The sequence below is a fragment of the Cylas formicarius genome, unplaced genomic scaffold (assembly GCF_029955315.1).
Source record: "Cylas formicarius isolate icCylForm1 unplaced genomic scaffold, icCylForm1.1 PGA_scaffold_8__14_contigs__length_24414737, whole genome shotgun sequence".
NCBI classification, from domain to species: domain Eukaryota; kingdom Metazoa; phylum Arthropoda; class Insecta; order Coleoptera; family Brentidae; genus Cylas; species Cylas formicarius.
In genome coordinates, this window is record NW_026844361.1 from 17,962,251 (window position 1) to 17,988,031 (window position 25,781).

The 25,781-nt window shown below is 35.2% G+C and overlaps 5 protein-coding genes and 1 long non-coding RNA gene across 7 annotated transcripts; 4 read left to right on the forward strand and 2 right to left on the reverse strand.

The window, feature by feature from the left end:
- Window positions 1-5,017: 5,017 nt before the first annotated feature.
- LOC132705932 (facilitated trehalose transporter Tret1-like) lies at window positions 5,018-14,962 on the forward strand. Its single transcript, XM_060676909.1, has 5 exons — window positions 5,018-5,291; window positions 8,595-8,712; window positions 10,343-10,543; window positions 10,604-10,740; window positions 13,960-14,962. The coding sequence occupies exons 1-5, from the start codon at window positions 5,241-5,243 to the stop codon at window positions 14,947-14,949; spliced, it is 1,497 nt and encodes a 498-aa protein (XP_060532892.1). The 5' UTR covers window positions 5,018-5,240; the 3' UTR covers window positions 14,950-14,962.
- Window positions 11,892-13,539, reverse strand: LOC132705934 (katanin p60 ATPase-containing subunit A-like 2). Its single transcript, XM_060676910.1, has one exon. The coding sequence runs from the start codon at window positions 13,486-13,488 to the stop codon at window positions 12,160-12,162; it is 1,329 nt and encodes a 442-aa protein (XP_060532893.1). The 5' UTR covers window positions 13,489-13,539; the 3' UTR covers window positions 11,892-12,159.
- A 196-nt stretch (window positions 14,963-15,158) lies between the features above and the next one.
- On the forward strand, window positions 15,159-15,793 carry LOC132705936 (signal peptidase complex subunit 1). Its single transcript, XM_060676914.1, has 3 exons — window positions 15,159-15,327; window positions 15,392-15,538; window positions 15,590-15,793. The coding sequence occupies exons 1-3, from the start codon at window positions 15,295-15,297 to the stop codon at window positions 15,710-15,712; spliced, it is 303 nt and encodes a 100-aa protein (XP_060532897.1). The 5' UTR covers window positions 15,159-15,294; the 3' UTR covers window positions 15,713-15,793.
- A 193-nt stretch (window positions 15,794-15,986) lies between these two features.
- On the forward strand, window positions 15,987-16,377 carry LOC132705938 (uncharacterized). The gene is made up of 3 exons (XR_009619534.1): window positions 15,987-16,030; window positions 16,081-16,175; window positions 16,239-16,377. It is a non-coding gene; the product is annotated as an uncharacterized LOC132705938 (long non-coding RNA).
- Window positions 16,378-16,384: 7 nt separating this feature from the next.
- Window positions 16,385-17,030, reverse strand: LOC132705937 (mitochondrial import receptor subunit TOM7 homolog). The gene is made up of 3 exons (XM_060676915.1): window positions 16,892-17,030; window positions 16,794-16,842; window positions 16,385-16,741 (listed from the first exon to the last, which is right to left on the reverse strand). Exons 1-3 carry the CDS (start codon window positions 16,989-16,991, stop codon window positions 16,729-16,731), a joined length of 162 nt encoding a protein of 53 aa, XP_060532898.1. The 5' UTR covers window positions 16,992-17,030; the 3' UTR covers window positions 16,385-16,728.
- Window positions 17,031-17,352: 322 nt separating this feature from the next.
- LOC132705935 (phosphatidylinositol 5-phosphate 4-kinase type-2 alpha) lies at window positions 17,353-25,491 on the forward strand. Of its 2 annotated transcripts, none has more exons than XM_060676911.1 (7): window positions 17,353-17,674; window positions 17,729-17,826; window positions 17,888-17,998; window positions 19,218-19,356; window positions 19,421-19,763; window positions 20,820-21,053; window positions 23,007-25,491. In XM_060676911.1, the coding sequence occupies exons 1-7, from the start codon at window positions 17,549-17,551 to the stop codon at window positions 23,240-23,242; spliced, it is 1,287 nt and encodes a 428-aa protein (XP_060532894.1). In that variant the 5' UTR covers window positions 17,353-17,548; the 3' UTR covers window positions 23,243-25,491. The 2 variants fall into 2 exon arrangements, with proteins under 2 accessions (XP_060532894.1, XP_060532895.1); XM_060676912.1 differs by having other exon boundaries at window positions 17,357-17,674; window positions 20,820-21,011.
- The last annotated feature ends 290 nt before the right edge of the window (window positions 25,492-25,781 follow it).

The following is a 25,781-nucleotide window of genomic DNA, read 5'->3' on the forward strand; positions in this document are numbered from 1 at the left end:
TTGAATTGTTTTTTTGTTACTTACATTATACCCCAAGATTTCAGATTATTTCGTAATATATCTACTTCATTTATCAACAATCTTATAAGGTTTAGTATATAAAGTACAAAGAAAGTATTAATTTCTATACATATAGTGAAAAAAAAAAAGGGAATTAAATTTATGGAAAACAGCGATCGTAATACATCTGACCGGGTAATAGTAAAGATTTTGTTATCTAGTGAGGAGTGTACTCAATAAAAACGTTTGCCGTTATTAATATGAGCTTAACTATAACGAATAATATATGTCAATGGCAGATATGGTCAAATACTTTCAAAATTTTATTTTTTTGAGCATTTCCAAAACTGTCTGCCATAATGTTAACCGCATGGTAATGGTGTGCCAATACCTATCTCACCTGCGCAGTACCTGGGTCCACCGCTTTGGGCTTAGTCAAATACATGCAAGTAGCCGCCCACTGGCTCTTAGACTAAAACGTTAGCAAGTTCGACTCAACAACAATAAATGCAGAAGGATTCCAGAAGTTTTGTAAATAGTAGATACGTTCGAACACATTTTCAGTGGTCTTCTTTTGGCCACATCAATGCTATTTCTGTTAAAATATACTCTTATAGTAACAGATAAGTCTGGTCCTATTTTTTTTTAAATTAAACTGGCATTCGATGGAAAAGAACTGAAATCTCCATTTGATGTGTCTGTCAGAAAATTATCGTTCACAAATATCCCCCATATTTATTCAAACAAATTACTCATTGAATAGATGGCACGACAAAAAGTTTGAAGGATCTTTTACCTTTCATTTATACAAACTTTTTAATAAACTAATCTAAACGCAAAACAGTTTAAGTTAAAATACAACCTAATTTCTTTAAAATATTCAAGTTTGGTGGTGTGTGTATGCGTGTCCCAGTCAAATTTTGCGTGTAAGTTTTTCTTTAATTGCGTCTATAATTGCCAATTAGGCGAGCGTTGCATTTTAACAAATTAAGACGCATTAAATTGTAAATTAAAACTCCTAAAAAAATTCCGTTCAATGTAGGTCAAGCGCGGTATGTAAACGTCCAAGGTATCACAGCGAGTGTGACCCACCTTGATACCTTTCCGATAAGATAAAAATTAGATACCTACTTAGAATCGTCGGGTATCTTGTTTACAAAATTTCCCCTCAAATCGTCATTCGACTCACTTTATTGAGCGTTAATCGGGAATTAGCAGTATATCTACACGATAAGTCAAACAATTATTTATCCTTGCACTGCCTCCGTATCTGGTACCCAGTTGCGCGATGATTGATTGATCCATTGTTATTTGGTCGCAAAAACAGATGGTGCAATTTTGGCGACATTTTTGTTTTTATCCGTACGATGTGCGTCCAGTGTCATGATAATGCGCGACATTGGCAATGATACCGCAGTAATTAACTCTTCATTTATAGATAACTAAGTTTATACCACAGTACGAAATTATCACTGCCGAATTCTTCAAAACCGGGTTTGGATTTAAATTCCGAGGCGTTTTACAAGAGGTTTGGGTTCCGTTCTAGCCAAACATTCGTACTGATTTTAGCAACAATAATATTTTCAGAGTTGTCGCAAGGCAAGAGAGGCATTGCCTTTCAAATTACAGAATTGCAAGAACGTACTCTTGCTGCTTTCTATTGCAGCTTTTTCCGTCTGTTGCAACGTCCGCAACATCCGAATAGAATAGAGTAAAATAAGCTAATCTAATATGGCGCAGTCGGTAGGATAAATTGTAAAATAAAAGAAAACTGCCAACCCAAATGATATTTGATTTCTGACCGGCTGTCCTAACAGCGAATATTTTGGTAAGCCTTCTGCTAAAGTTAAACAGCAAAATCCATCTAACTAATTGTAATTGGTAATGGATAATGAGCAATGTAGACAATATGACCTTTGTTGGGTAAAATATGCAATAATATAGAAAGTTTTTTTGTTTTGCCATATCGTTTGGTTTATAAATAAACGATGACTTACCGTGTTATTAAAAAAATTTGATTATATAAATATTAATATTTGATTGCTGAAATTGTTAAGTTTAAATGGTTTAGTTTAATACTTAATATGTAGGGCTCTTTATCTATTATCTCTTGGTAATTATTGTATTGAAAGAAAATTCTGCAAATCTATCAAAATGACATCACTTGCATTGTTTATACATAAATATTAAGTTTGCTTATATTATCTAGCCATTTTTTGAATACTCACCTTTAAATTTCAGGTGAAATTTTTGTTTATTATTATTATTGTTCATTTGTTCATTGTTCATTGTTACATTACGGTTTTCGAAAATAATTAAAGACAAGTTTGTTTTTATCTGCAATTTCTTAAATATTCTAAAATTACCAGAAGGTAATAAATAAAAAACGCTAAAACTTGTGTCTAAGTCTTTGTGAACCAATTCTCCTGGAAACACATATACTAATGTTTTCTGTAAAATATTTTTTCCGAAGATGTATTTAAACCTTCCAAGATTAAATAATATGTAAATAATTTCACTAGGGGCACCCCATTCTCCCAATAAAAGACTTATATGATGATTTTCAGATTTGTGAGTTCTGATGAGCTGATGTATTTATGCAAAAATGTACCCAAAACCTTATGGACGTAGAAAATGTATATGTAGTATATGCTTCTTCAGTGACTAGCTTCTCTCGTGCCAAAAAGTTAATAAAAACTTATTACTCTTCGCTCCCATATGAGTTGCATATGAATTCTGGCCACTTTGGGTTGAATCAATTTGATTTAAAAAAACGTTCTCTATCTGTATCTCTATCGCAGTAATTAACCTTTAGTTTAAAAACAAGTAAGTTTATACCACAGTACGAAATTATAACTGCGGAATATTCCAAAACTGGTTTTGGATTTAAATTTCGAGGCGTTTTACAAAAGGTTTGGATAAATGCGTTTTGTTCTATGTCTTTATTTGTGAGTTGTATAACCTCCCGTTCTAGCCAAACATTCCTACTGATTTTAGGAACAATAATATTTTGTTGTCACTCAGTTTGTTGATATTAATTAATAAATTACATTAATAAATAAATAAAATATTATAAACACAAACAAAATTGATTTTGAGGTTATATTGGCAGCAACCATCGAATTTACCGACTACTTTTTTTCCAATCGGATATGGATTGTATTTTTGAACAATTCTGAACCAGTTTTGGGTACCCATATTCTGTCGACATCTTTCTGCTTAGGTTTTTGCAAAATAAGATAACCACTATGCATTACAAAACACAATACGAATCCCTAGTGAATAGTCGCAAGACAAGAAAGACCTTGCCTTTCAAATTACCAAATTACAGAAATTTACGGAAAAACGGCGATCATTTTTGAGTGTTTTATTCTTGCTGCTTTCTATTACAGCTCTTTCCTTCTGTTGTAAGTCCGCAAGATCCAAATGGAATAGAAAAAAATATGCTAATCTAATATGGCGCAGTCGGTAGGATAAACGGTAAAATAAAAGAAAACCGCCAACCAATTGAATTGTATAATGTAATTTTAAGATTGCTTAAGAAAGCAACATGGTATCAATATCCACCCAAATGATACTTCATTTCTAACAGGCTGTGCCTAACAGCCAATAGTAAGCCTTCTGTTAAAGTTAAACAGCAAAATCCACCTAACTAATTGTAATTGGTAATGGCTAATCAGCAATATGATCTTTGTTGGGTAAAATATGGAATAATATTTGGTTGGTTTGGTTTATAAATAAACTGCTTACTGGTTTATTAAAAAAATAAAATATATTAATTTGATTATATAAATAGTAATATTTGATTACTTAAATTATTAAGCTTAAATGTACGTCTACAGTTAAATATTGAAATGTTAAAAAAAACTTTTAATTCAAAATACGTAAGGCTCTCTATCTATTATCTATTGGTAATTATTAATTAATTTATTTGAAAAGAATTTTTCTTCTCGATTTAAAAAATATTAAGTTTGCTTGCCATTTTTTTAATGTCCGCCTTTAAATTTTAGGTGAAATTTTTGTTCTGCAAATTATTTTTTTAGTGATGTTTTTAAAATTTTCAAGATTAAGTGTTATTTGTATATTGTTTTATAACCAAATAAAATTTCACTAGGAATATGCAGGTAAATAATCAAACATCGTGAGCACCCTAATCTCCCAATAAAAGACTTATGGTGATTTTCAGGTTTATCAGTTCTTTTACACCTGCCCAATTTTTCAAAACTGGTTTTAGATTTAAATTCCGAGGCGTTTTACACGAGGTTTGGGTACCGTTCTGAAATTTCTACATTTTGACAGCATATCTGTCATAACCGCGTTTTGTTCTCTGTCTTGATTTCCAGACAAAAATTCCTAATGATTTTAGTAGTTTAGTTTTAGCAGAGTTGCTATCACCCAGTTTGTTGATATTAATTTTTAAATTAAACCAATTAATTAATCGAGAAATTAAAATATTAAAAACACAAACAAAATGGATTTTGAGGTTATATTGGGTCGCTTAATGGCGGCGATCATTTTAAAGCCAGACGTCAAAGCCGAATTTACATGAATTCATTTTAGGTACGATCTCGATACGATCCCACTTTTTTCCGAATCGAATTTGGATTGTATTGTTGAACAATTCTGCGTTTCTGCTTACGTTTTTGCAAAATGAGATAACTAGTACAAACCTCTAGTGAAAAGTCGCAAAACATGAAAGGCCTCGCCTTTCAAATTACAAAATTACAATAATTTAGAAAAAACATTTATACTCTTCGCTCCCATATCAGTTCCATGAAGAATTCTGGCAATTTGGGTTGAATCATTTTGATTTTAAAAAACGTTCTTTATCTGGATGCATTAAAATTCCTCTATAGATTCAGATATCCGAAACACCCCCGTATACATAATATCGGGTTTGACCTCTAGCCTCCGATCCTAATCTCGAGTATATTTCGACACTCGTGAAAAAAAAAATTCTGATCCACTCGATCGCACAACCAAATTCCTGCGACGAAACGCTCGAGAGATTCGCAACGCTGAATTAAGTGTCGATCAATCAGTCAGTCGAAACAGGCTCCGGCTTAAACCTGTCCAAAACTGTCCGCGTTGCCTGGCGGAATTCGTAGGGTTTTCCAGGTCGCTAATCGCTTAAGAAAAATGACGGGACAGCGGTGAATCTCGTTTTTCGCGATGCTCGTCGTTTAAGGTGCGCGTCCATTTTATATTTTCTTGCGCGTTACGTAACACGCAAACGGAATATGGACGAGACGGTAGGAAAGCGGCGGTCGGCGAAGACCGTTTCTTTGCAGGTATGTGGGTCGCAGATGTCGGACAAAGGAATCCAAGAGCTCGCACTCTAATTAGTTCGGGCAGGTTATGTTTATGGAGTCTATTAAGAATGACAACTTTTAACTAAACAGCAGACAAATACGGACGACTATACAAAAGGACGCGAAAACCGAAACCATATGACCAATCTTCACCCACTGACGTCAGAAGACAGTAAACAAATGCCCAATCTCCAACAAGGACGATTTACCGGATAAAACGAACTATTTTTATGTGAAATATAGCCGAGAGTCTTGACTATTTGGATATCCTGTATCAAATTAAACAGATGCAAATAATTAATTGAGCTTAAGCTGTTGGATTCTATGGCAGTTTTAGAAATATTATTTTCTTAATTATCTAATTGGGTTAATAGGATGTTTTCGAGTTATGTTTCTCTGTAAAGGCACGTCACATATAAAACGTTTTCTTTTAAAGAAAGGGTTGATTTTTTTCTTATGTATTTTTATTATTTTAAAATTTACTTATTGGGTTGGAAAATGGGTGTGCGTGCGTGATGTACAGGGTGTCTGGTTATAATTTGACACCATACATAGGGTTTGTACAGAACCGTTAGTAGTAAACAAATTTAAAAATGAACTAAACTTACTTACAAACTAAACAACTGAACATCGAGATGTACAGCACTCGAGACTAACCTCAATTTTTTGACCGAATGATCCTAAAAGTAAAAGAAGTAAAAAAAAAGTAAAGCAATGCAGTAAAGTAAAGTAATGCAGAGTTTTTAAGATACAGGTTCTTAATTTGAAATTTAGTAATATTAGTTATCATATTAAGAGAGCAAAGAGAAAAAAATTGTTGTAATGTACTTTATGTTATGGACGGACGCCACTGGATTTAATAATTTTAGTCTATTGGGGCTAAATAAAAAGGATACACTAAATAATGATGTCAAACTTCAACAAAATCGATTCAATATTTGTTTTTATATTATAATTTATTGTTGTTTTTTTTTTTTAATTAAGTATGCAGCTTGCATACTTGCCGCTTCTACATAAAAGTGGCAACATCTTGCTGAGTTTAAATGGCACCAGCTGAATATCATATAACAAAGTAGATTCTGTTCAGGATTATATATACTGTTATCAAAAAAAGAATCCTAATAGATTTTTAAGCAATTTGGACCCTTGAAGAAATCTTTTCGAGGCAGTCCTTAGATGGACTCAAGCATTTTTTTCTGGCGTACCACTTTTTTTCCTGAAAAACAATTTATTGTTTTTTAAAATAGCATACTCTCTATATTTTTTCATTTTCGAATTCTGGGAAAGGAAGTGGACCCATTTTGTTCAAGTTTCCTATGCCTATCTTATTCTTTTAAATATCAACCCGAACCGCTAAAGTAAATTCTGTTCTATAAATGCTTTCAGTATGAGAAATCAATAGATTTTCGATATTTAAAGTTGCAAACGTCACAAAAACGATAAGATGATAAACAAAAACGATAAAATGATAAGACTATATATATAAAATGAGTAGAAACTTAGAATGAGTTCAAAAATGCCTCAATTGAAAGTAAAGTAAGAAAGTTATTACTTGTCCACTAATATATAACAATGCAAACAACTTTTGCCTATAGATTTTTTGATACTTTTTACAAGTTTTCAAGTCATCCCATAATAAACGGGCCACCCGGTACATTTTACTGTAAACATTTCTGAAATCATTATTATTTTGATTAAAAATATGGGAAATTTAAATAAAAAATATATATTTGTCGTTTTCCTTTATATAGTTTGCTTATTTGACATTTGGTGGCTTAGATAATAGCCTGCAATTTTTGTATCTGAATTCTAAGCAGATAGCGTGTACACTTTTACAAGCACTTTAAAAATAAAAAGATGAGTTTTTTTGTGAAACACAAGGTAGAAGCAGAAGAAATTTTCTTCCACCCCTTTTCATTTTTAGATATAGGTTTAGGATGCTTTAGAAAGTGCTGCATTATACGGTAGCACCGTATCTTCTTTTATAACACAGGTCTACAAAATTAAATTTTTTGACAAATGTTTTTATTTTCAAAACTAAAAAAATTAAACTATGCATTTATATTTGTATCACGTAAGGTTTGCTTTTGCAAATATTAAAGGAAAAAACCATATTTCTAAAATTATTTATTTCTTCTTAGACTTAGACTTTTTTGCGTGAAATCTTCGTCTTTTCGCCAGAAAGCTGCGTTGTCCGGACATTCGACAGTGTTTTTGAAGGCACATCCCGTTTTAACATCCAGCCTAGACGAACAATACTTTCGTAGTTTTCGTCCTTAGAGTTCCCAAAAAAAAGATCAATTACTTATTTAATTATGTTTTGAAAATCCTTGTCTTTGCATAATGTTCTTATTTGAGGACCAACAAAGATATCTATCATCTTATCATCAGATATGGCTGGAAATTTCTCGCACACTGTCCGGTTTAACAAACTACTTCATCAAGTCAATTTTTATATGAAAAGGAGGCAGTAAAACGTTTTTAGAGTCAACTAAGCTACCTCTTAATCAATTTTTGCTACCAGGTGTAAGGCTTGTTCTAGAGGACCAATACAATCAAACTGCGCATAAGGTTACAACGCTGTATTAACGCTTTTGCGTCGACTCTGTTGCTATGCAGAAAAATGTAATATTATCCAGTGTTGCCAAATCACATTTTATTTCATAAAAATTAAATTAATTAAGATATAGAGCGCAATACAAAAAATGATAGAGCAAAAGGGGGAAAGGGCCCCCAAGAATATATAACTAAGCGAACAGCTGTCAAATATCAAAATCAATGTGTAATTTACACTAAGGTTAATAGTAATTATACGAGGTCGGGTAAAAAAGTTATACTTATAGTTTTCCGTTCAAGATTCAAACTCCGGTAATGGTTACGGGTAATCCTGGTAACGCTGCTTTTGAGAAAATGTTTCTATGTTACGGACTAATTTTAGATCTAAAACTCAATATTCAGAATTTTGGCCACCGTGTAAGTGTATAAACAACGAGATACCAACTATTTGTGTTCGGTTGAATATCCTTGCGTTCAGCTCCGACCAATTCAAGGTCGCACCCATGACGCAATAGACCGGAAAAGTACCGCACGAAAAACCGAAATTTATTCAAATTTCTGCGTCCTCAACGTGTGGTTCCTTATTTTCGCAAATACGAGGCGCTTTTGGCAAAAAAAAAAACACGCCGTGTTTATAGCGCTTCGCCGAAATGTCAATGTCTCGTCGAGTCGAAACTCAATCCCCTAATTAGCAGGAAATGCGGTTTGAACGGAAAGTTTTTGCAGGTGACCTTGGCTTTCCTGACCAATTTCTCGAATGTCGCGCCGGGCATGAGCATCGGCTTCTCCTCGGTGACCATTCCGGCCTTGAAAGATTTCGACAGTCAACAGATCTCTTGGTTCGGTAAGCACGTGATCTTCATACAGGGTGTTGTGTAATTGCGTGGCGAAACTTCGCCAGGTTGTTCTATGAGTGATTTTAAAGCAGAAAGTGTAAATATATATACTAAAATGATTTGACGTCAACGTACAGGGTGTCAAACTTCCAGACGACTTAGTAGAAACTTCCTAGCGCTAGTTTTTGTAATGAATGGCTAATTTAGCCTTCAGTTAGGCTAAAACTAATAATGCAAATGATATTCCAGATGACACCTTAACAAATTCAATTTTGACATTGACAAGTGACATTTAATTTCGCCGATGGAAATTTAGTGGTATCTACATAAACTACTACATAAACTACAGTGATGTTTTTTCTACGAAATAAAAGTTGACACAAACAGAAATATCATAGCTATCTTGGATTCGTAAATATAGGACGCTTTCAGGAGTTTTCCTTTTTAAAAAAACATTTAAATAGGATTTTTTGCGTGTCCGTTTCGTTCTGAAACAAATGTTGATATACAAACTAAATTTGTGTTGTTTATAATGGAACACCATGTGTCTCATTTAATAATTTTTTATACCTGTTTTGAGTTGAGCTTTTCAAAAATGCATATTTAGAATTAATTTTATTTTTTTTTAAGGAATGTGCGAGTGAAAAAGGTGTTTATAATACATTATATTTATTTCTGCCTCCTCTTCCTTTTACTGTGGCTCATATTAACCCAAAATATGACCATTACGAGAAATTGGATATTTTAGGAGTGCACACATGCATACACACAACTTTATTTTGACATGTAATACATTATATAATTTTTCAAAGAAACGGCCACTGTAATATTATTTACGAACCTTCTGCTGCAACTTGGTGACATTTTGCCAATCATCCTGTTGATTTCTTCACAGCTTAACTGCACTCTTGCATATACCAATTTTTCCATACCCTACTTATAAAAATAAATAGAATTAAAGATAACTTGTATTGTATTTGAAATATTTTATATATTTTTGGAAAGCTGTGTCCATTAAAAAACACTATATATCTATAACTATAGGTTATATGTTAAAATGTATGAGTTCCAGAAGAAATCCGACTATGCCACTAGATTCTACGAAATAAAACCCTATCCAGATTAGTTTTCACGTTTTCATAAGTTTGCGCATAGTCAAGGTACACCGAGTATCTCAAAATTCCAAAAACATCCTGTATCTAAAAATCGAATAATTTCTGTTCGTTCCACGTTTCATTTTATGAGAAAGTAGCTCTCTAATACAAGAACGTAGGAAGCAACTATGAAAAACATTTTTGAGAAGGTGCATTCGATATGCGCATGCGCGAAATTTAAAATGTCGCTTGTAACCAATGACCTTGAGGCATTCAAAAACCAACATGGCCGCTGTCAGATCGTCAATAAGTTTGGGTGCGACATTTTTTAAGCAGTATTTGCTCAAAATATGCCTAGATCTCGTCAAATGGCAAAATGTACAGACTAGTGAGTGAAATAGAGTGAATGGTAGTAGAGCTACTATATTATCTACTATTTCGTTAATACCATCAAAAATGGGACACACCGTACACTGAAAGTTTACTAGAATTAATTTTCAAGCCAGTGCTAGTTTTCTAACCAAAACAACCCCAACTTTTGCAGCTAGCATAGCTTCGCTAGCGACCCCTTTCGGTTGCTTACTGGCAGGACCGATAGCGGACAAGTACGGCAGGAAAAGGGCGATAGCGGTGGTCAACGTCACGGCCTTCTTGGGCTGGGCGACTGTGGGAGCCGCGTTTTACTCCGGAAATTATCTGTATCCAGTACTGTTGCTCGGGAGGGTGCTGACCGGATTGTCGACGGGTAAATTTTGCGCACGCGCCAAAACTCTCAACGAAAGCTGACGCGAATGACATTTGGCAGGGTTGTGCGGATGTCCCGCTGCGATTTACATGGCGGAGGTCGCCACTTCGGACCTTAGAAGTGTGTTTACCACGTGGGTTTCTCTGTTTTATGCTGTGGGCATATTCACGGTGTATCTGTTGGGGTTGTTTTTGAAGGTAGGTACCGGTATGGCAATAAGAATGCCTACGACGGACGCTAAAAAGATTTATGGGTGTAAACTGGAAGGAAAAATGATTTTAGGGAAAAAAACACTTTGAATCATATTAAAACCATGAATCTTACACATTTTTAAATAGTATATTTTTAATTTCATTGCCTTTTTTACACGCTTTTCAAAAATGTATAATTGTTTAGATGTAATTTACGGTGTACCTGTTTTCTGTATCATTATTATTGTTAATTTAATTTTATTACAAAAAATACGAATATATAGGAAGAAAAAAATTATTATTATTATTTTATTACAAAAAATAACGACTAGAATATAAAAAATGGTAACCTTAAAAAACTTGCTGAAACTCATTTCCGGAAGCTACCAGATATTTGTCATTTGGGGTTTGTGTGGCCCATGACCCGGTGAAACGCAGAGGTGCGAATGAAATCCTGATATGTCGAGACGGAAAATCATGTATATTTGATTAAATAAAATAACATGTCGGGTTGCTACCTTACACACGTAAGCGACAACACACAGATCATTTTTTCTCTATCCTAAGTCACAGAGTACGTATTTTGTCACAGACCAATGGTTATTTTTCATATGCATATTAACAATATTTTTCGCAACATTTAGAAATTCTTCTTTAAGCATTTCCGACAATGATTGTCTCGAACGTATAATACAGAATTGCTCGGATTTTTGAAGTTTTAAAGTTTAAGTTTTGAAGAGAGTGTTCCAGATTGTCATAGTTCGTGCCATATTGCTATCTGATCAAAGTCATACCAGCAATTTCATACCCTACTCTTAATTTTTTAAAAACAATTTATACAGTAACCCTGGAAAAAATGTTTAATGTTCAATTAAATTAATAATAATAATAATAATAATAATAATAATAATAACAAGTGAAGTGGAATAAAATTATTATACAATAGAAGTATATTTTTTAAAATGTCGAAATATATGTTAATTTAGAATAATCTATTTGAGATAATTACACATTTTTTAAAAATCGGAATCAAGTTTTTAAAATATATACAGGGTTTTCGTTTTAAAAAAAAGCATTGAATCGGCATCTTTCGTTTCACGAAAATTGAGCAGACTATTACAAAAACTATAGTACTGAAAAGTCGGCACTGTGCAATAACCACGAACGGATTTATTTTCAACTTTGTCAAGAGATGGAGCAATCCAAAATTTTATTCTTAATTAATTAGTATACTCTCTATTTTGGCTTTCGATTCGGTATTCGCGAATCGTTAGTAATTTCTCTTGGTAATCAGAGTAATAAGAGTTATTTTTTTATACGCAAAATAACGGAACTTAATCTCTTTAATTATAATTTAGTGGCCATATAAAAGAGTGTAAACTTTTGTTTAAAAAAATACGAAAGATAGAAATAAAAAGTACGCAGTCACAACGCGCCGAATTGCTCCGCCCACTTTCGGTACCGTGCGCAAAGCTTGTCGTTCGCGCACGGCTTGACTTTCTCCAAAGCCATCTGCACACTTCGGTAAGTCATCTTTTCCGGTGCTCCGTTTTTTCGTTGCTTGTCACCGATCCTGCTTCTCACAGACTCCATCACGATTTCCTTGACCAGCGTTTTTATATCAGACCCAGAAAAATGGCGAGTCTCCTCGCCTATTGCCTCAAAATCGCAATCCGTGAGATTGTGCGCGCGATTTTTTAAATACCAACGGAAAATCTCAATTCGCGCCATCTTATCGGGCAAATCTACAAGTACGCGCTTATCGAATCGCCGCAAGACGGCGCTGTCGAGTAACCATGGCGAATTCGTACTAGCCAATACGAAAACGTTTGGTTCCGCGCTCACGATCCCGTCAATCCGTACCAAAAGTTCGCTCCTGAACCTTCTGGAAGCTTCGTGGACTGTTCCATTGTTGCACACTAGGGAATCAACTTCGTCCAAGAACACTATGCACGGGGTGTTCGATGTGGCAGTGTCGAACAAGGTCTTCAGTAGTTTTTCGGACTCGCCCCGCCATTTGCTGACGAACGTGCTGCATGTGACATTGAAGAATGTCGTTTTCGCTTCGCAAGCGAGCGATTTAGCCAGAAGGGTTTTCCCCGTTCCCGGAGGTCCGTACAGCAGCACGCCTTTCCAAGGTGCTAAATCTACGAACAACTCCGGGTACTGTTGAGGGTAGATACAGCTCTCTTTTAGAATTTCCACTGCGGTTGATAATCCCACACAGTGTTGCCAACCGATACCTGCGTCGTGCGGTACGATATCGTCGAGTATTTGTTTGGTTAGGTCACCGTAGTCGGTTTCTGTACAATTTCGCGGCTTTTGGTCGTTTTGGGAGTTCTCATACGACAAGATATCGAAATGGAAACTTGGTTCCGCTTCGCAAGGCGGTTTGACGCCGTTTTGATTGTCTGGCGTTTTATTTTTAACATCGGTCGACTTAGTTTTGATTGCGCACGCGCTACGTTCGCCCGTTTTCCTCAATATTTTCGGGTACTTTTGGTACTTGACGTAGTGGTAGCTCTGGTACTCGCGTAGGATTAAGTCTAAGTCTACGTTTTCGCATGTTTGATACGCCGCCGCGTCCAGCAGCGCCTCGGCTCTTAAGTTTTCGGCAGTGTTGCGAAGGCCCTGTTCTTCGAGATAGGCCAAAATCAAATAAAGGACGGTCCTGCGTCTCTCTTTCGCTTCGCTTCTAACCTTGTCGAAGTTGTTCGGAATGTTTTTTAGCGATTTCGAATAGAAGTCGGTCATCTTTTGAATATCGATACAACAGGATCCCGCGCCACGGGTTTATTTGTCGCCTAGAAACGACGACGTCATTTCAGATATACGGACACCACAGAACACGAAAGAATTGTGTATGCGTCCACGAAACCCCTTAACTTTTTTGTCATTTTAAGTTTGAATGAATGAAAATAACAAATTCGAAACACTCCAATTGGATTGAATAGGACCGAGAAAATAACGAAATTCTTATAATTGTTTTTATTTTTTCCTAAAGGTTTTTAAAAAATTTAAGGTGTTGTATTTCCGAAAAAAAAATATTTTAAAAATTATCACCAGCACACGCTAGTGCAATGTGAGTTTGTCAAGATATAAAATGTGCAAATATAAATTGGCAATTAAACGATGTAAGTCCGTAGGTCAAGCGTGCGCGCCGCCTTTTCACTTCGCTTCTGGACGTAATGCCCATTCCATTAAGAGCAAATATTTATGTTTCAGGATGACTGGGGTTTAATCGCATTGATAGCGGCCATATTCCCCTTAATCAGTTTTCTCTTCTTGACGTTCTGGGTGCCCGAATCTCCATCATGGTTAATCTCGAAGAACCGCGTGGAGGAGGCGAAACGCAGCGTTTGCAAACTGCACAGCAGCAAAAGTTACACGGAAGACGTGCACACGGAGATCGAGTCGTTGATCAAGGTCGCCGGAACCAAGGTCACCCGGGCACAGACCAAGACTCCGACCCAGCAGTTCGTCAAAAAGATAAAACTGCTGGCGAGGAAGTCGTTTTTGAGACCTTTCGCGCTCGTGCTCGTTTACTTTGCTGTCCAGCAATTTTCCGGTGTGTTCGTCATCATGTTTTACGCCATCGATATTGTGAAAGCGGCTCAAGTCACCATAGATCCGTACGTGGCAATAGTAATCATCGCCACCGTACGATTGGTATCCATGTTGATGTTGAGCTATTTTAGCAAAAAATTTGGCGTTAGACCTTTGTCTCTTATCTCTGGTTCAGGGATGACAGTGTGTATGGTGGTTTTAGGAAGCTATATCCTTCTCGTTGAACAAGGAAGGATAGCTGGCTCACTCCAGCAGGCTCTCGGAATTATGCCCTTGATACTACTCAACGCGTATTTTTTTGTTAGCACAATGGGGTTTTACCCACTGCCTTTCGCAATAACGGCCGAGGTGTTCCCCAGAAATTTGAGGGGTACCGCCGCGGGGCTCAGTGTCGCCTGCAACTATGTATTTAATTTTATCACTGTTAAATTGTACCCCACCATGTTGAAAAGTTTTGGATCTCACGGTGTGTTCTTTTTCTATGGCGCGGTTGCCCTGTTGGGTACCGTTTTCGTGTGGTTTTTCCTACCCGAGACGAAAGGCAAAACGCTGGAGGAAATACAAGAATACTTTGTGGACAGGAAACCGATGGTGAGGGAAACAACAGATAGCGCAGTCAATGACACCAAAGCAAACGTCGAGCCTTAAAGATTTAATTGAATGTCCGTTAGTTTATTTAAATATCGCTGTGATTTTTTAACCTTTTCTAGTTTTTTAATATAGTTTTTAAATTGTAAACATATCAATTTGTATATTACCTTCTTAATAGAATACGTAGAAATGTATTCTGTGTTTTATAGCCTGGAACGCTAATAGACGATTGGTTTCGATATAAGTGACCGTTCATTTATTGAAGAAGACGTATTCTGTGATTTTTCTGTGCTGCGAGAAACAAGAAGACCATAGATAAGAGTTTATGCTGAAAAAGAACACGTCAACATTAATGAATAATAAAACAAGTAATCAATTGTTAGTTTTCAGAATAGTTTCAAAATGGATTTTATAAAAAATATCCCCACACATTTGGTAAGCAAATTGATATATAACCTATCATTTATAAAGCAAATAAAAATGTCAATTTTTTTTTTAGGACTACGAAGGGCAAGCAAGAGCGGAAAAGTTGTCCAGGATTATAATTACGCTATTCGGTGCTGTTGGTTTAATTTGGGGTTACATTATCCAACAGTTTTCTCAGACGGTATATATTTTGGGGGCAGGATTCTTATTGGCGGCGCTGGTAAGCGATGTCGACACTTAACAGTACTGTTTTTTGATTAAACATTTGCAGTTGACGTTGCCTCCTTGGCCGATGTATCGGAGGAAACCGTTGAATTGGCAACCAGCGAGAGTTGGAGAAGGAAATGCTAGTACAACAAAAGAAGCCTCAAAGAAAAGCAAAAAGAAAAATTGATTTTTGGTCATTGTCATGTGTTAATTTTTGAGTTTTTTTTTTTAAATAAAGGTTAGTTGTGTGAACAATTTTATTTGTTCTTTAAATGTCAAAACAGCTGTTGTTTGTTGCGGTCGTTCACAGTAAGGTTATATTAGCATAGAACCTAAATTGGCATTTCGAAAAAAATTGTGGTGGCAATGGCACAGAAGATTGAAGAATTTAATATTCAGTGTCGCCAATCTCTGTGAATAATTAGATAAAATATTTTCATTTAGATTAGGTTCGGTCTTCATGAAATTTTCGAAAATTGTTTATAGTTTCTTGTTTATCGATTTTGTAATATAATTACATTAGCCAAAGCCGTTGAATGTTACTTGAATTTTCAGGTTGTTGGTGACTATTGTGAATTCGGAACATGTGACGAAAATACCGAATATTGTTGCGGCGAAGATAAATGCTGCAAAAAGTCTGTAGAAATTTGGTATTACTGGTACAATTATTGTTGCCATTGTTTCCATTTTCTAATGGAGTAATCTTTTTTTAGGGCTGCGGTTTCGCTAATCATAGTAACAGCATTTGTAACAGTATGTCTATATGTTCGCAGGATTACAAATAAATACCGAACTTACAGGAAATTAGAACAAAACTGTGAAAATGTTAAGACAAAGATGGGGCATTTTACTCATCTCTAACACCACAGTTTGTTGTTTTATCTCATTAAGTTTTTTGATAACATGTTAATCGAATTTGCAGGAAAGTTGAAAGAAAATCAAATTGTTTTTTAGCAGATAATGGATAAAAGATTTTTAAAAAGATTCCAATATAATAAATAAACATGGAATTATAATTATTCAACAATTTTAGTTTACAATGGCTGATCTCATGATTTTTTTCCAGTGTTTATTTTGTTATTTGAATGTGTAGATTTGCAGTATTATTGCATCTACTTTTCCAAATAATAAATGAATAAAGCAAATTAATTTTTTATTGACCTATTACTATATCAAAACATTTTTGCACACCAAATATTAAAATTACCATAGTAAGCTGGAAAAAAAGTAATTATTAATTTAATGAAAATAATAACTTTTATACCTACTTTGCCAATGTAATCTCGGGCATGCCGGGGTCTGCGCCTTTAGTAAAACCTAAAATGGGTAGTGTGAAAATTATTAATTCAACAATAATGATACTAACCTAGATATAACACCGTAGGTATGAAACCATAGTGAAATACAGTTTTTCCGAGCTCAATAACAATGGAAAGTCGCTGTTTTACATCTTCAGACAAAGCCATTGTTTAGGCTTTGCGAGCAAATCACTTCAAATTTCGAAGAATTATCAAATAAGGTTATGTATCGAAATTAAAATGTTTGACAAATGAAAAAATGTGACTATAGTTTATGTGATCCGTGGTTTTAAATACAGGCGCTTATCTGTTGTCAATGGTGTTTGTTTTCTATAGTTTTCGTATAAATTATTGAAGATTTCGTTATTAAATCGATAAAATACACATCTAAGGTTTATTGCAATTCGCATAGAAGTAAATATGATTTCAATCAATAAATTTTATAAACGTTGAACATTGCGTTTCCAGTGAGGAACCTGTGAACCGGACTAGGTCCGATCGGGAACATTCGAGACCGATAACGAAAGTAACCGAAAATTAATCAATGAAGGTGTGTTCCGAAACATAATTTTACACATCAAAATTGATAATCAGCGCGTTGATAAACAAACCAGCTTCGTCGAATCCGCTTAATCCGCCGATAAAATAAATTGGTGTAACAATGCCATGCCATAAATAACGTGGTGCAGTGAGTTACAGGAGGTAATTAATCCGGAAAAACTGTCATGATGAGTTCCAGCGGCCAATCCAAGCTAAAAAAGAAACATTTTCGGGTGAAACATCAAAAGGTAAAACTATTCAGGGCGAACGAGCCGTTCCTCAGCGTGTTCATGTGGGGCATTAATCACACGGTAAATGTAGGGAGGCTATTATGTTTTTAGAGATTGAAATGATTTTCCTTTTAGATTAATGAACTGATGCACGTTACAATTCCTGTTATGTTGTTGCCGGACGATTTTCGAGCTTATTCCAAAATAAAGATTGATAATCATTTATTTAATAAGTAAGTACCTATTAGTTTTCATTAATTGTTACGATAATTGTTTTTGCAATTATCCTCTTAGAGAAAACATGCCCTCACATTTCAAAGTGAAGGAGTATTGCCCAATGGTGTTTAGAAATATCAGAGAGAGATTTGGAATTGATGACTTAGACTACAAAGAGTCTCTTACAAGGTTAGTTATTTTATTAGTTTATTGCTAAAATTGATTTACCGAGAAAATGGTTTTCTTTGTTTAAAAATTAAAAAATTATATTTTTATAGTAGAACATGCGGTGGTAATGATTAAAATATTTTTATTGCCTTTAAACGAGTTTGGCGAATATGTCCTTCAGCTACATACAAATAAAGTTATGTAAAATATATTCTTTTAGAAATTTAAAAACAGGTATCTTGTTTACAACTTGTTTTGCTTACAGGCTATTGTCCGTTTTTAATTCTACCTTTTTCCTAATTAATGTTGCTTTTACATAAATAATTAATGTAACTGGAATTGTTGCATGAATAATTCAACAGCAAAAAGGTTGTGATACATTTCAATTATTGTTTGTTAGGTTTTTGTGCTTGTACACTTATTATTTTGTAGAAAATGATACCCATTCAAATCACAAATATCTTTTTGAGATTTGCGCTAGATTAGGTACACCATATAATTTTTATCAAAGGTGATTCAGAGGCTAAAATTAGCAAGGATCAAACAATCTGATTTGCTTCTAATTTTAGTTTTTCTTTTTTTTTGGCGTAAAGTTTCCTGTTGGCGTGCCACGTCAATATTATCAATGGTGATTCCAGGTCTAAAGTTAGACTGCTTAAATTTGTATTGGTTTTAATTTTTGCGGTTTTTTCCAAAAGGTATTCCTAAATCTGTGTGGTATTTCCTTTGCTAAATTAGGAATTGTAGATTGGTTAATGTATTCATTTCATTCCATTCCTTTATTATAGGCTTCGATTGCTCACTTTTTGTTTGTGCTTAAAATTTTGTACAAATTACAAATATTTAACTTGACGTCACTTTGCTCGATTGATTTTGTAGTAATCAGCTGAATTTATAAGGATATACCGCATTAAAAACCCTAATTTTATTCCTAGCTGATATTAACAATAGCGAGAATACAAATGATCCACAGACACGCATGCGCATAGAAGGAACTCGGTCATATTTTCTCTTTGCTTTTACAGTAGAGATATATATTTAGGACACGGGACAAATAAAATTGCGTTTAGTAATTGAGACCTTAAGCAATGATTAACTTTCAAAATATGTACCAAAAAGACTGTCGTTTCTAAATAAATATTGAAAATTATTATTACTATAAAGTATCAATAATAACTTGTATGATTTTTTTTTCAAAAATTTTTGAAGTAGCGTTTCAAACTATTTCATCAATTTAAAGGTCCCAACCTCTGCCCGACGACTCTGCCGGCAAGAGCGGAGCAAAATTCTACCAAAGCTACGACAAAATCTTTGTGATCAAAACGCTAACCTCCGAGGAAGTGGAACGGATGCATTCGTTTCTAAAACACTATCATCCCGTAAGTAACTGACATCACAGAGTCAATCACGTCTCCCCTTTTGACATGATATCGTAAATTGCAGTACATAGTCGAAAGACACGGCAAAACACTTCTGCCCCAGTACTTGGGGATGTACCGACTAACCGTCGATAATGTAGAGACCTACATCGTTGTCACCCGGAACGTATTTTCCAACCACCTGAATGTCCATCGCAAGTTCGACCTGAAAGGATCGACTGTCGATCGCGAGGCATCCGAAAAAGAGAGGGAAAAAGAGTTGCCTACGTTAAAGGATAACGATTTCGTCAACGAACAAATGAAAGTTTACATCGGCGACGAGGCAAAGTCGAAACTAATGGAAACTCTGACAGCGGACGTCGATTTTCTCACCAAACTACATTTGATGGACTATAGCCTTTTGCTGGGTAAGCGAAAGTTGGGTTTTCCATTCAATTCTTCCAATCGGCTATTGATTTGAGTTTAACTTACATGCCAAGTATAGGAATTGTCATGATCTAATCTAGGGTAGGGAACCAAATTAATGTATCTAAAAAAATATTAACCCAATTCCGCGTGGAGAGCTTTATTTTTATCTTTATTTGTTTGATGGTCGCATGAATTGGCATCCACTTCAACACCTAAGAATTTAAGGACAGAACTTTGAATCAATAATCTTTGCTCCTCTCACATTTACTATTGAAAATCCACTGGAGCTAAAAAGTTTGAGAATTTTGTAACCGTTGTTCTGGGTACAATGCTACCAATAACTGGCTTTTTGAGTAAAATTTAAGACTCTAAGCGGCAAGTGCCAACCAAATTTTACCAAAACGTACTTAGGCGAAAGGCCAACGTGAAAATTAAATATGATGACAGCCTTGGTTAATTTTTGATCCTTACGTTCTAACAGATTAACCACCAGAGTAGAGCAGACTAGAGTAATATATATAAAACGAACAACAAAGAGCCCAGAACACTTCCTTCCTTTTTGTAAAATGTAAAATGTTCTTTTATTAATCTAAAAGGGGAAATGAAATGGAAAGGTAATATTCAATGGTTGATGAAGAGGCGATGGACAGTGTTGGTTTGGTTTGATGGTTAAACTATTTATTGCAGATGAGGTTTTTTGGCAGGTGTTGAAGAAATACATTATGAGGAATAATGGGAGGTGGAAGTATAGTTGTTTATTAGGCTCAAGCAACCCTGGAGCCTTTCTCAATTTGTCTATTTTATAGTTGTTCGAGCTAGCTTTTCTTTACGATATTTCTGTCAAACAGAAATAGCAAGAAAATTTTCCTCTTGAATAAGAATTGGTTTGATTTGAAGTCAACATAATCTGAACATTTTTTTAAGAGCTTTTTATTCATTTTGTTCCATAATTTGATATTATGTTTGCCCAATAAAAATGTATGCACGGAAAAACAAGCGTTGTTTCTAAGAGCTGAAGCGAGGTTAAGTACTGTACGGTACCGTTTTAATTGCAGGCATCCACGAGGTGGAGCGGGGCGAGCAGGAGCGGCAGCGGGAAAAAGAGCTCGAGGCCGAGAACCAGCAGGACTCGGACGAGAGCGAGTCCGGCTCCGGCCTCGAGAACCGCAACATGGGCTTTAACACCCCGCCGGATTCGCCGAGCGGGGTGGCCCACTATCTGAGAGAGCACAGTCTGCAGTACGAAGGTAAATTGAACAAAATTTACCAGTATGTTAACCACGTTTCAGGTGAGAAAGAGCGGACATTTTTTTTACGATTTTTTTTTTACGTCGCTTTTATCGGTTTTCGCTTTTCTATTGCCGTACGCGTTACGTTTACGTTTTACGTTTGGTGGAGGGTGCTCGTGCGTCGGGCGGGCGGGATCATCGATTTTGAAATTTAGATTTAATTTTTAGAAATGGTTACTACCATGTTCCCCAAGTTGTTAAGGTCTATAAAAAATTAATCAACGGTTTTTTTTTTGTATTTTAAATATATTCTTATTTATAATGAAATAGCCTTACCAAAACCAATCTCATATCTCAAGCCTGGTAGACACTATGCGATTCCTAAAGTTATTTTAATTAGAAATGCATTTATTTTAGACTGGTATTTTGTTGGTCGTGGACGCGGTGTAATTTTTGCGAGCATAAGTTTTTCTTTTTTACTTGTGACACTTATTGATTGTTCAAACGTTTTAATTAAATGGCAATAATGTATTTACCACATACAATAACTTGTCGGTGGACAAACAAAATGAAAGTGCTGTCTATTTCCTTATTTGCCAGAAATGTATACTAGTATATTTAGAACTCACCTGCCAAATATTTTTGAAATACTTTTAAAAAATCTACAAAAGTTGTTACCATATGGGAGGCGGAAAACTTATATAAAGTAACATATAACGTACAGTAAAGTCTCCTCAACCTTAAATATTTATTAAGTACAATGACCATAGAATCCATAGATAAGAGGATTTAGGTTAGTTTAACAGTTCCCACCCGCTGACATTTAATGCATCTTGACTTCACAAGGCGTTTTCGTGTAACGTAATATTTATAGCGCTCTGGGTGAACTTTAAACCACTAAGAAAAACTTGAGCAAGTCATTAAAGATAATTTCTGATGTTTTGCCTCAAATTTAAAATTCGTTTAATGGGGAAGCCTATTCTCCTACATTTATAGCTAATTTTGGATTGCATTTAAATACATATTTTTTTTGTTTAAGAAATTCTTTATTTTAATTTTTTATAATAATCGGTTTAATTTTCCTGGTTAGATTGCAATGCTTACAGGTTTTTTAAACGAATTGTTGATTGCCATTTTTTATAAAAACAATGTGTTAAACTACAAAATATTGAAGTTTTTTAGGAAATTCCATTTTTTTTTGGAGTTGTTAGATTTTTCTTGATCTGATTATAGATTTCCTCATCTCAAGAGTCTCCAGTTTCCCCTTGAATATTTTTTTCACTTAGATTTTTTTCTTGTTTCTTTAGTATACCAGAGTTTCCAAAAAATAGAACTAAATGCCTTTATTTATAAAACAACGCAAATGTTGCTTCTAATTTTTTCTGTCAAATTCGCTGCAAACATAAACAGCGCCATCTATTTATACAAGCCCAAAACTAAAACCGGGCAAATTCCATTGTGGGGAAAGCATTGGTTTGTGATGTAAAATTTCATTAGATACAGGTTTTTTTATTTCATACTCAACACTTTAGTGCTTGGCGAGGTCAAATAGAAAGGAAGTAAAAAATGGCGGTATTAAAAAAAGAACTATTGCGCACTATTACGGAGAGTTTAGTAAAAGTAAATTAAAAGTAATGTGAAAGATAAACGGGGCCTCTTTTATAGACATTTTGATATTATCCTAAAATATAAAAAGCCAGTGTATAACATTTGTAGATGGACCATTTCTCGTATATATTAGTAATTATTTCACTGTCAATATACCGATATCTATTTCGGTATCGTTCTATCACTAGTGTCTACCGGGCTTATTACCCCCTTAAAAATAAAATGAATTTCGACCAATTTACTAGCAACGAGACTTAATTTTTCTTGTGCCGTTTGTAAAAATTGGACCGCCGCGCAAGGCTTGACAGTAGTTCGTTTGTCCCGCTTCGGGTTTACAGCGTCACTCTGCTGCTTTGCGAAATAACACTTCCGGGGTTTACTACACGCGAACCGATGCTTTCGCAGGAGGCATAATCCCGGAGTTAGACATCTACGCCATACCTAGTTGCGATACCGCCCCCGTCAAGGAGATCTACTTCGTCGCGATCATAGACGTGCTGACGCATTACGGCGTCAAGAAGCAGGCCGCGAAAGCGGCGAAAACTGTCAAGTACGGCTCGAACGTGGACGGAATCAGCACGTGCGATCCGGATCAGTACGCCAGGCGGTTCATAGATTTTATGTCGAAAGCGATCGAATAATGCACCGATTCGTAATCATCCGTTACCGGTTCTTCATAGCCACGCCCCCCAGCGATTTAACGACTTACCGAAATCGATCAGCGGTGACGTCACATGCCAGTAAATAACGTTTACTCGGTATCTGAGAACTATGCGTCTGTGATAAAGTAGCAATTATTTTAAAAACGATAAACATGCAGAATTTGTAGTACACGACATTTATAAGCCTGAATTATTCACTATTTTATCAGTTACGAGCTGCTTTTTGTTAGTTAGTTTTCGCTCAAAGTTGGTGCAATGTAACTGTCTATAAGTAGGCCCATAAGTGGATTTCACCCTCAAACAAATTAGTACGAGAAATACTTAAATGAATTATGGATTGTTGGGATTTATAACTTTTTTTTTACAGTGAATCTCAGTAAAAAAGTAACGTCAACAGTTAAGCACTGACCCCTTTCTTATTTGCAGTCTTATGATGTCACTGGCGGCTTTTTAAACATCCATGTTTAATTGCTTTATTTCCGAAAACTAAATGTTCTGAAATGCTGAGGGGCGTGGTCACTCTGGCATCTGCGGTTCGGCTTGCAAACACGACCGGTAACGATTGTGTTGGTTGCATAGGACTGACTTTATTGCTTTAACAGTGTTTCCTTATAATTTTTCCGGGGAGCGTCCGTTTCTGCGGCAGCTGGGGCGGGGGTTACTTCCTCTTCGTTTATATTTAAATACCGAGTGTTTTTTTTTTGGTGTGTTGACTGCTATCATAAATAGGAACGAAAAATAAGCAATAGTTTTTTCTAGTCCCACGCGCTAGCCATTTCCAGTGGAAAGATGTGTGATTTTTTTTGTGTGTAGGGTTGATGGGGCAGCGCCCCCTCGTTATTGTTTACTTTTTGATATTTTTTTTTGTTTGGAAAAGTAATACGTTCAGGAGGAAAACATTCAACACATCGGTGGGGTAGGGGGGCGGGGGTTATTTTTCGTGATATAAAATGTAAACTTTAAATAGTATTCCGTAATATGGCGGCCCGGAGGGTATTAGGATATTCGATCCGCACTGTTTAAAGGGGAAAAAATCCGGAACGCGTGGGATGCCCGCGGGCCCCCTCAATAATTCTGTACATAAATACTAGCGTTTATATGTACATAGATATCGAAACATGTTTGTGATGTATTTTCTGTATGTTTTTTTCTAATATTATTCGTGTTTATATTGTTAATTTTTATTATTCTATAATAGATTATGGAAATTTTGTTTTTTTTTGTTTTTTTTTTTTCGCGTCATTGGTCATTCTCGTCCGGCAATTAAAATTCGCAAACATTCTGCTTTACGGGGTGACAGTAAAAGTGTTGAGTGTTGAGAAATTATATGTCACATCCCTTCTATAAAATCGATATACTTAGTCCCCCTTGTATTCGCTAGGTGGCACCACAGCTTCAAAGTAAAGGCAAAAAACTGTGGAATAACTGACCATACATAGTATACTCGCCATCTATTGTCTTAAAGTATTAACCTCATTCCTGTTTTCGTGCTTTGGTGGCTCCTGTTCATTTTTATTCGGTGTCAGTTTTTTCAGCGTTGGTCGTTAAATGGGGAAGTGCAAGCGCGATTTACCTTCTTACTGATTGGACGAAGAAAAAATCTATATAGGAATGAGTGATACCGCTTACTTAGTACGTTGTTCTGGCTTCTTTTGACCGTTGACTCCGTTCGCGTCGTTAATTGCCGGAATGAAAGTTTTGGTTTGGAATTTTGTAAAAATTAATAAACTGATGCAGGTACAGTAGTTGATATCGGTGGTGATATCCTTAGTAAAGAAAATTATTACTCGTAATGTTGCAAAACAAATGTTTATAACGTAGAACGGTGGCTGAGTATTCGCCGATTAAAAATAAACTCAAAACGATAATAAACTTTTATCACGTAACGGTCAAATATGATCAACTCGCTTTTGATTGATATAAGCCGCCTTTTTCTAAGATAATACACCGGACTATTTTTGGATACCCTGAGGATGCCATTTTCGTAAATTTATCGGTTGTGAATAGCACAATACCAAAACACTTGTTTTTGTTACCATTTTCACAGAAAACTGCAAATTCCGCTTATTGTAACTTTGAATACGAAACTAATAATAGTGCATTTAACTTGTTGCTGTGGTCCTATTTATATCATTTTTGATAAATACTTGCTATATTCGACTTTTAAATGTTTGCTATTTGAATTTTTAATAAAAACTGTAAACATATGGTAGTGTTTAATTTGCCCTGGCTTTCTACGAAAAATTAAGCGAAAATTTAAATTTTTCTGGGTGGTTAGCAAGTTTTCAATTTGACGGGTAGAGGAACATTAACCTAAAGGTGTTGGTTTCTTTCTGCATCAATTCTGTAAAGGTCTTTTTGACCGATTTTGTTAAAATAGTAAATTCAGGCAAGTAGGGAAATATGAAAAAGCGTTCTTTAGTTTGTCATTAGTCATTTTTAAAATAAATTCAACTTATTTAATAAACAATTTGATACTTGTAGTTCTAAGACGTCATTACTGAGAATAGCCTTAAAA

Coding starts and splice junctions, on each gene's coding strand:
- LOC132705932 (XM_060676909.1), top strand. CDS start 5,241: ATGGACGAGACGGTAGGAAAGCGGCGGTCGGCGAAGACCGTTTCTTTG. Junction 10,544..10,603: donor GCTGACCGGATTGTCGACGG/GTAAATTTTGCG, acceptor GACATTTGGCAG/GGTTGTGCGGATGTCCCGCT. Junction 10,741..13,959: donor TGTTGGGGTTGTTTTTGAAG/GTAGGTACCGGT, acceptor TTTATGTTTCAG/GATGACTGGGGTTTAATCGC.
- LOC132705934 (XM_060676910.1), bottom strand. CDS start 13,488: ATGACCGACTTCTATTCGAAATCGCTAAAAAACATTCCGAACAACTTC.
- LOC132705936 (XM_060676914.1), top strand. CDS start 15,295: ATGGATTTTATAAAAAATATCCCCACACATTTG. Junction 15,328..15,391: donor AAAATATCCCCACACATTTG/GTAAGCAAATTG, acceptor TTTTTTTTTTAG/GACTACGAAGGGCAAGCAAG. Junction 15,539..15,589: donor GATTCTTATTGGCGGCGCTG/GTAAGCGATGTC, acceptor AAACATTTGCAG/TTGACGTTGCCTCCTTGGCC.
- LOC132705937 (XM_060676915.1), bottom strand. CDS start 16,991: ATGGCTTTGTCTGAAGATGTAAAACAGCGACTTTCCATTGTTATTGAG. Junction 16,843..16,891: donor ACCTACGGTGTTATATCTAG/GTTAGTATCATT, acceptor TACCCATTTTAG/GTTTTACTAAAGGCGCAGAC.
- LOC132705935 (XM_060676911.1), top strand. CDS start 17,549: ATGATGAGTTCCAGCGGCCAATCCAAGCTAAAAAAGAAACATTTTCGG. Junction 17,675..17,728: donor TGTGGGGCATTAATCACACG/GTAAATGTAGGG, acceptor TTTTCCTTTTAG/ATTAATGAACTGATGCACGT. Junction 21,054..23,006: donor GTATGTTAACCACGTTTCAG/GTGAGAAAGAGC, acceptor ATGCTTTCGCAG/GAGGCATAATCCCGGAGTTA.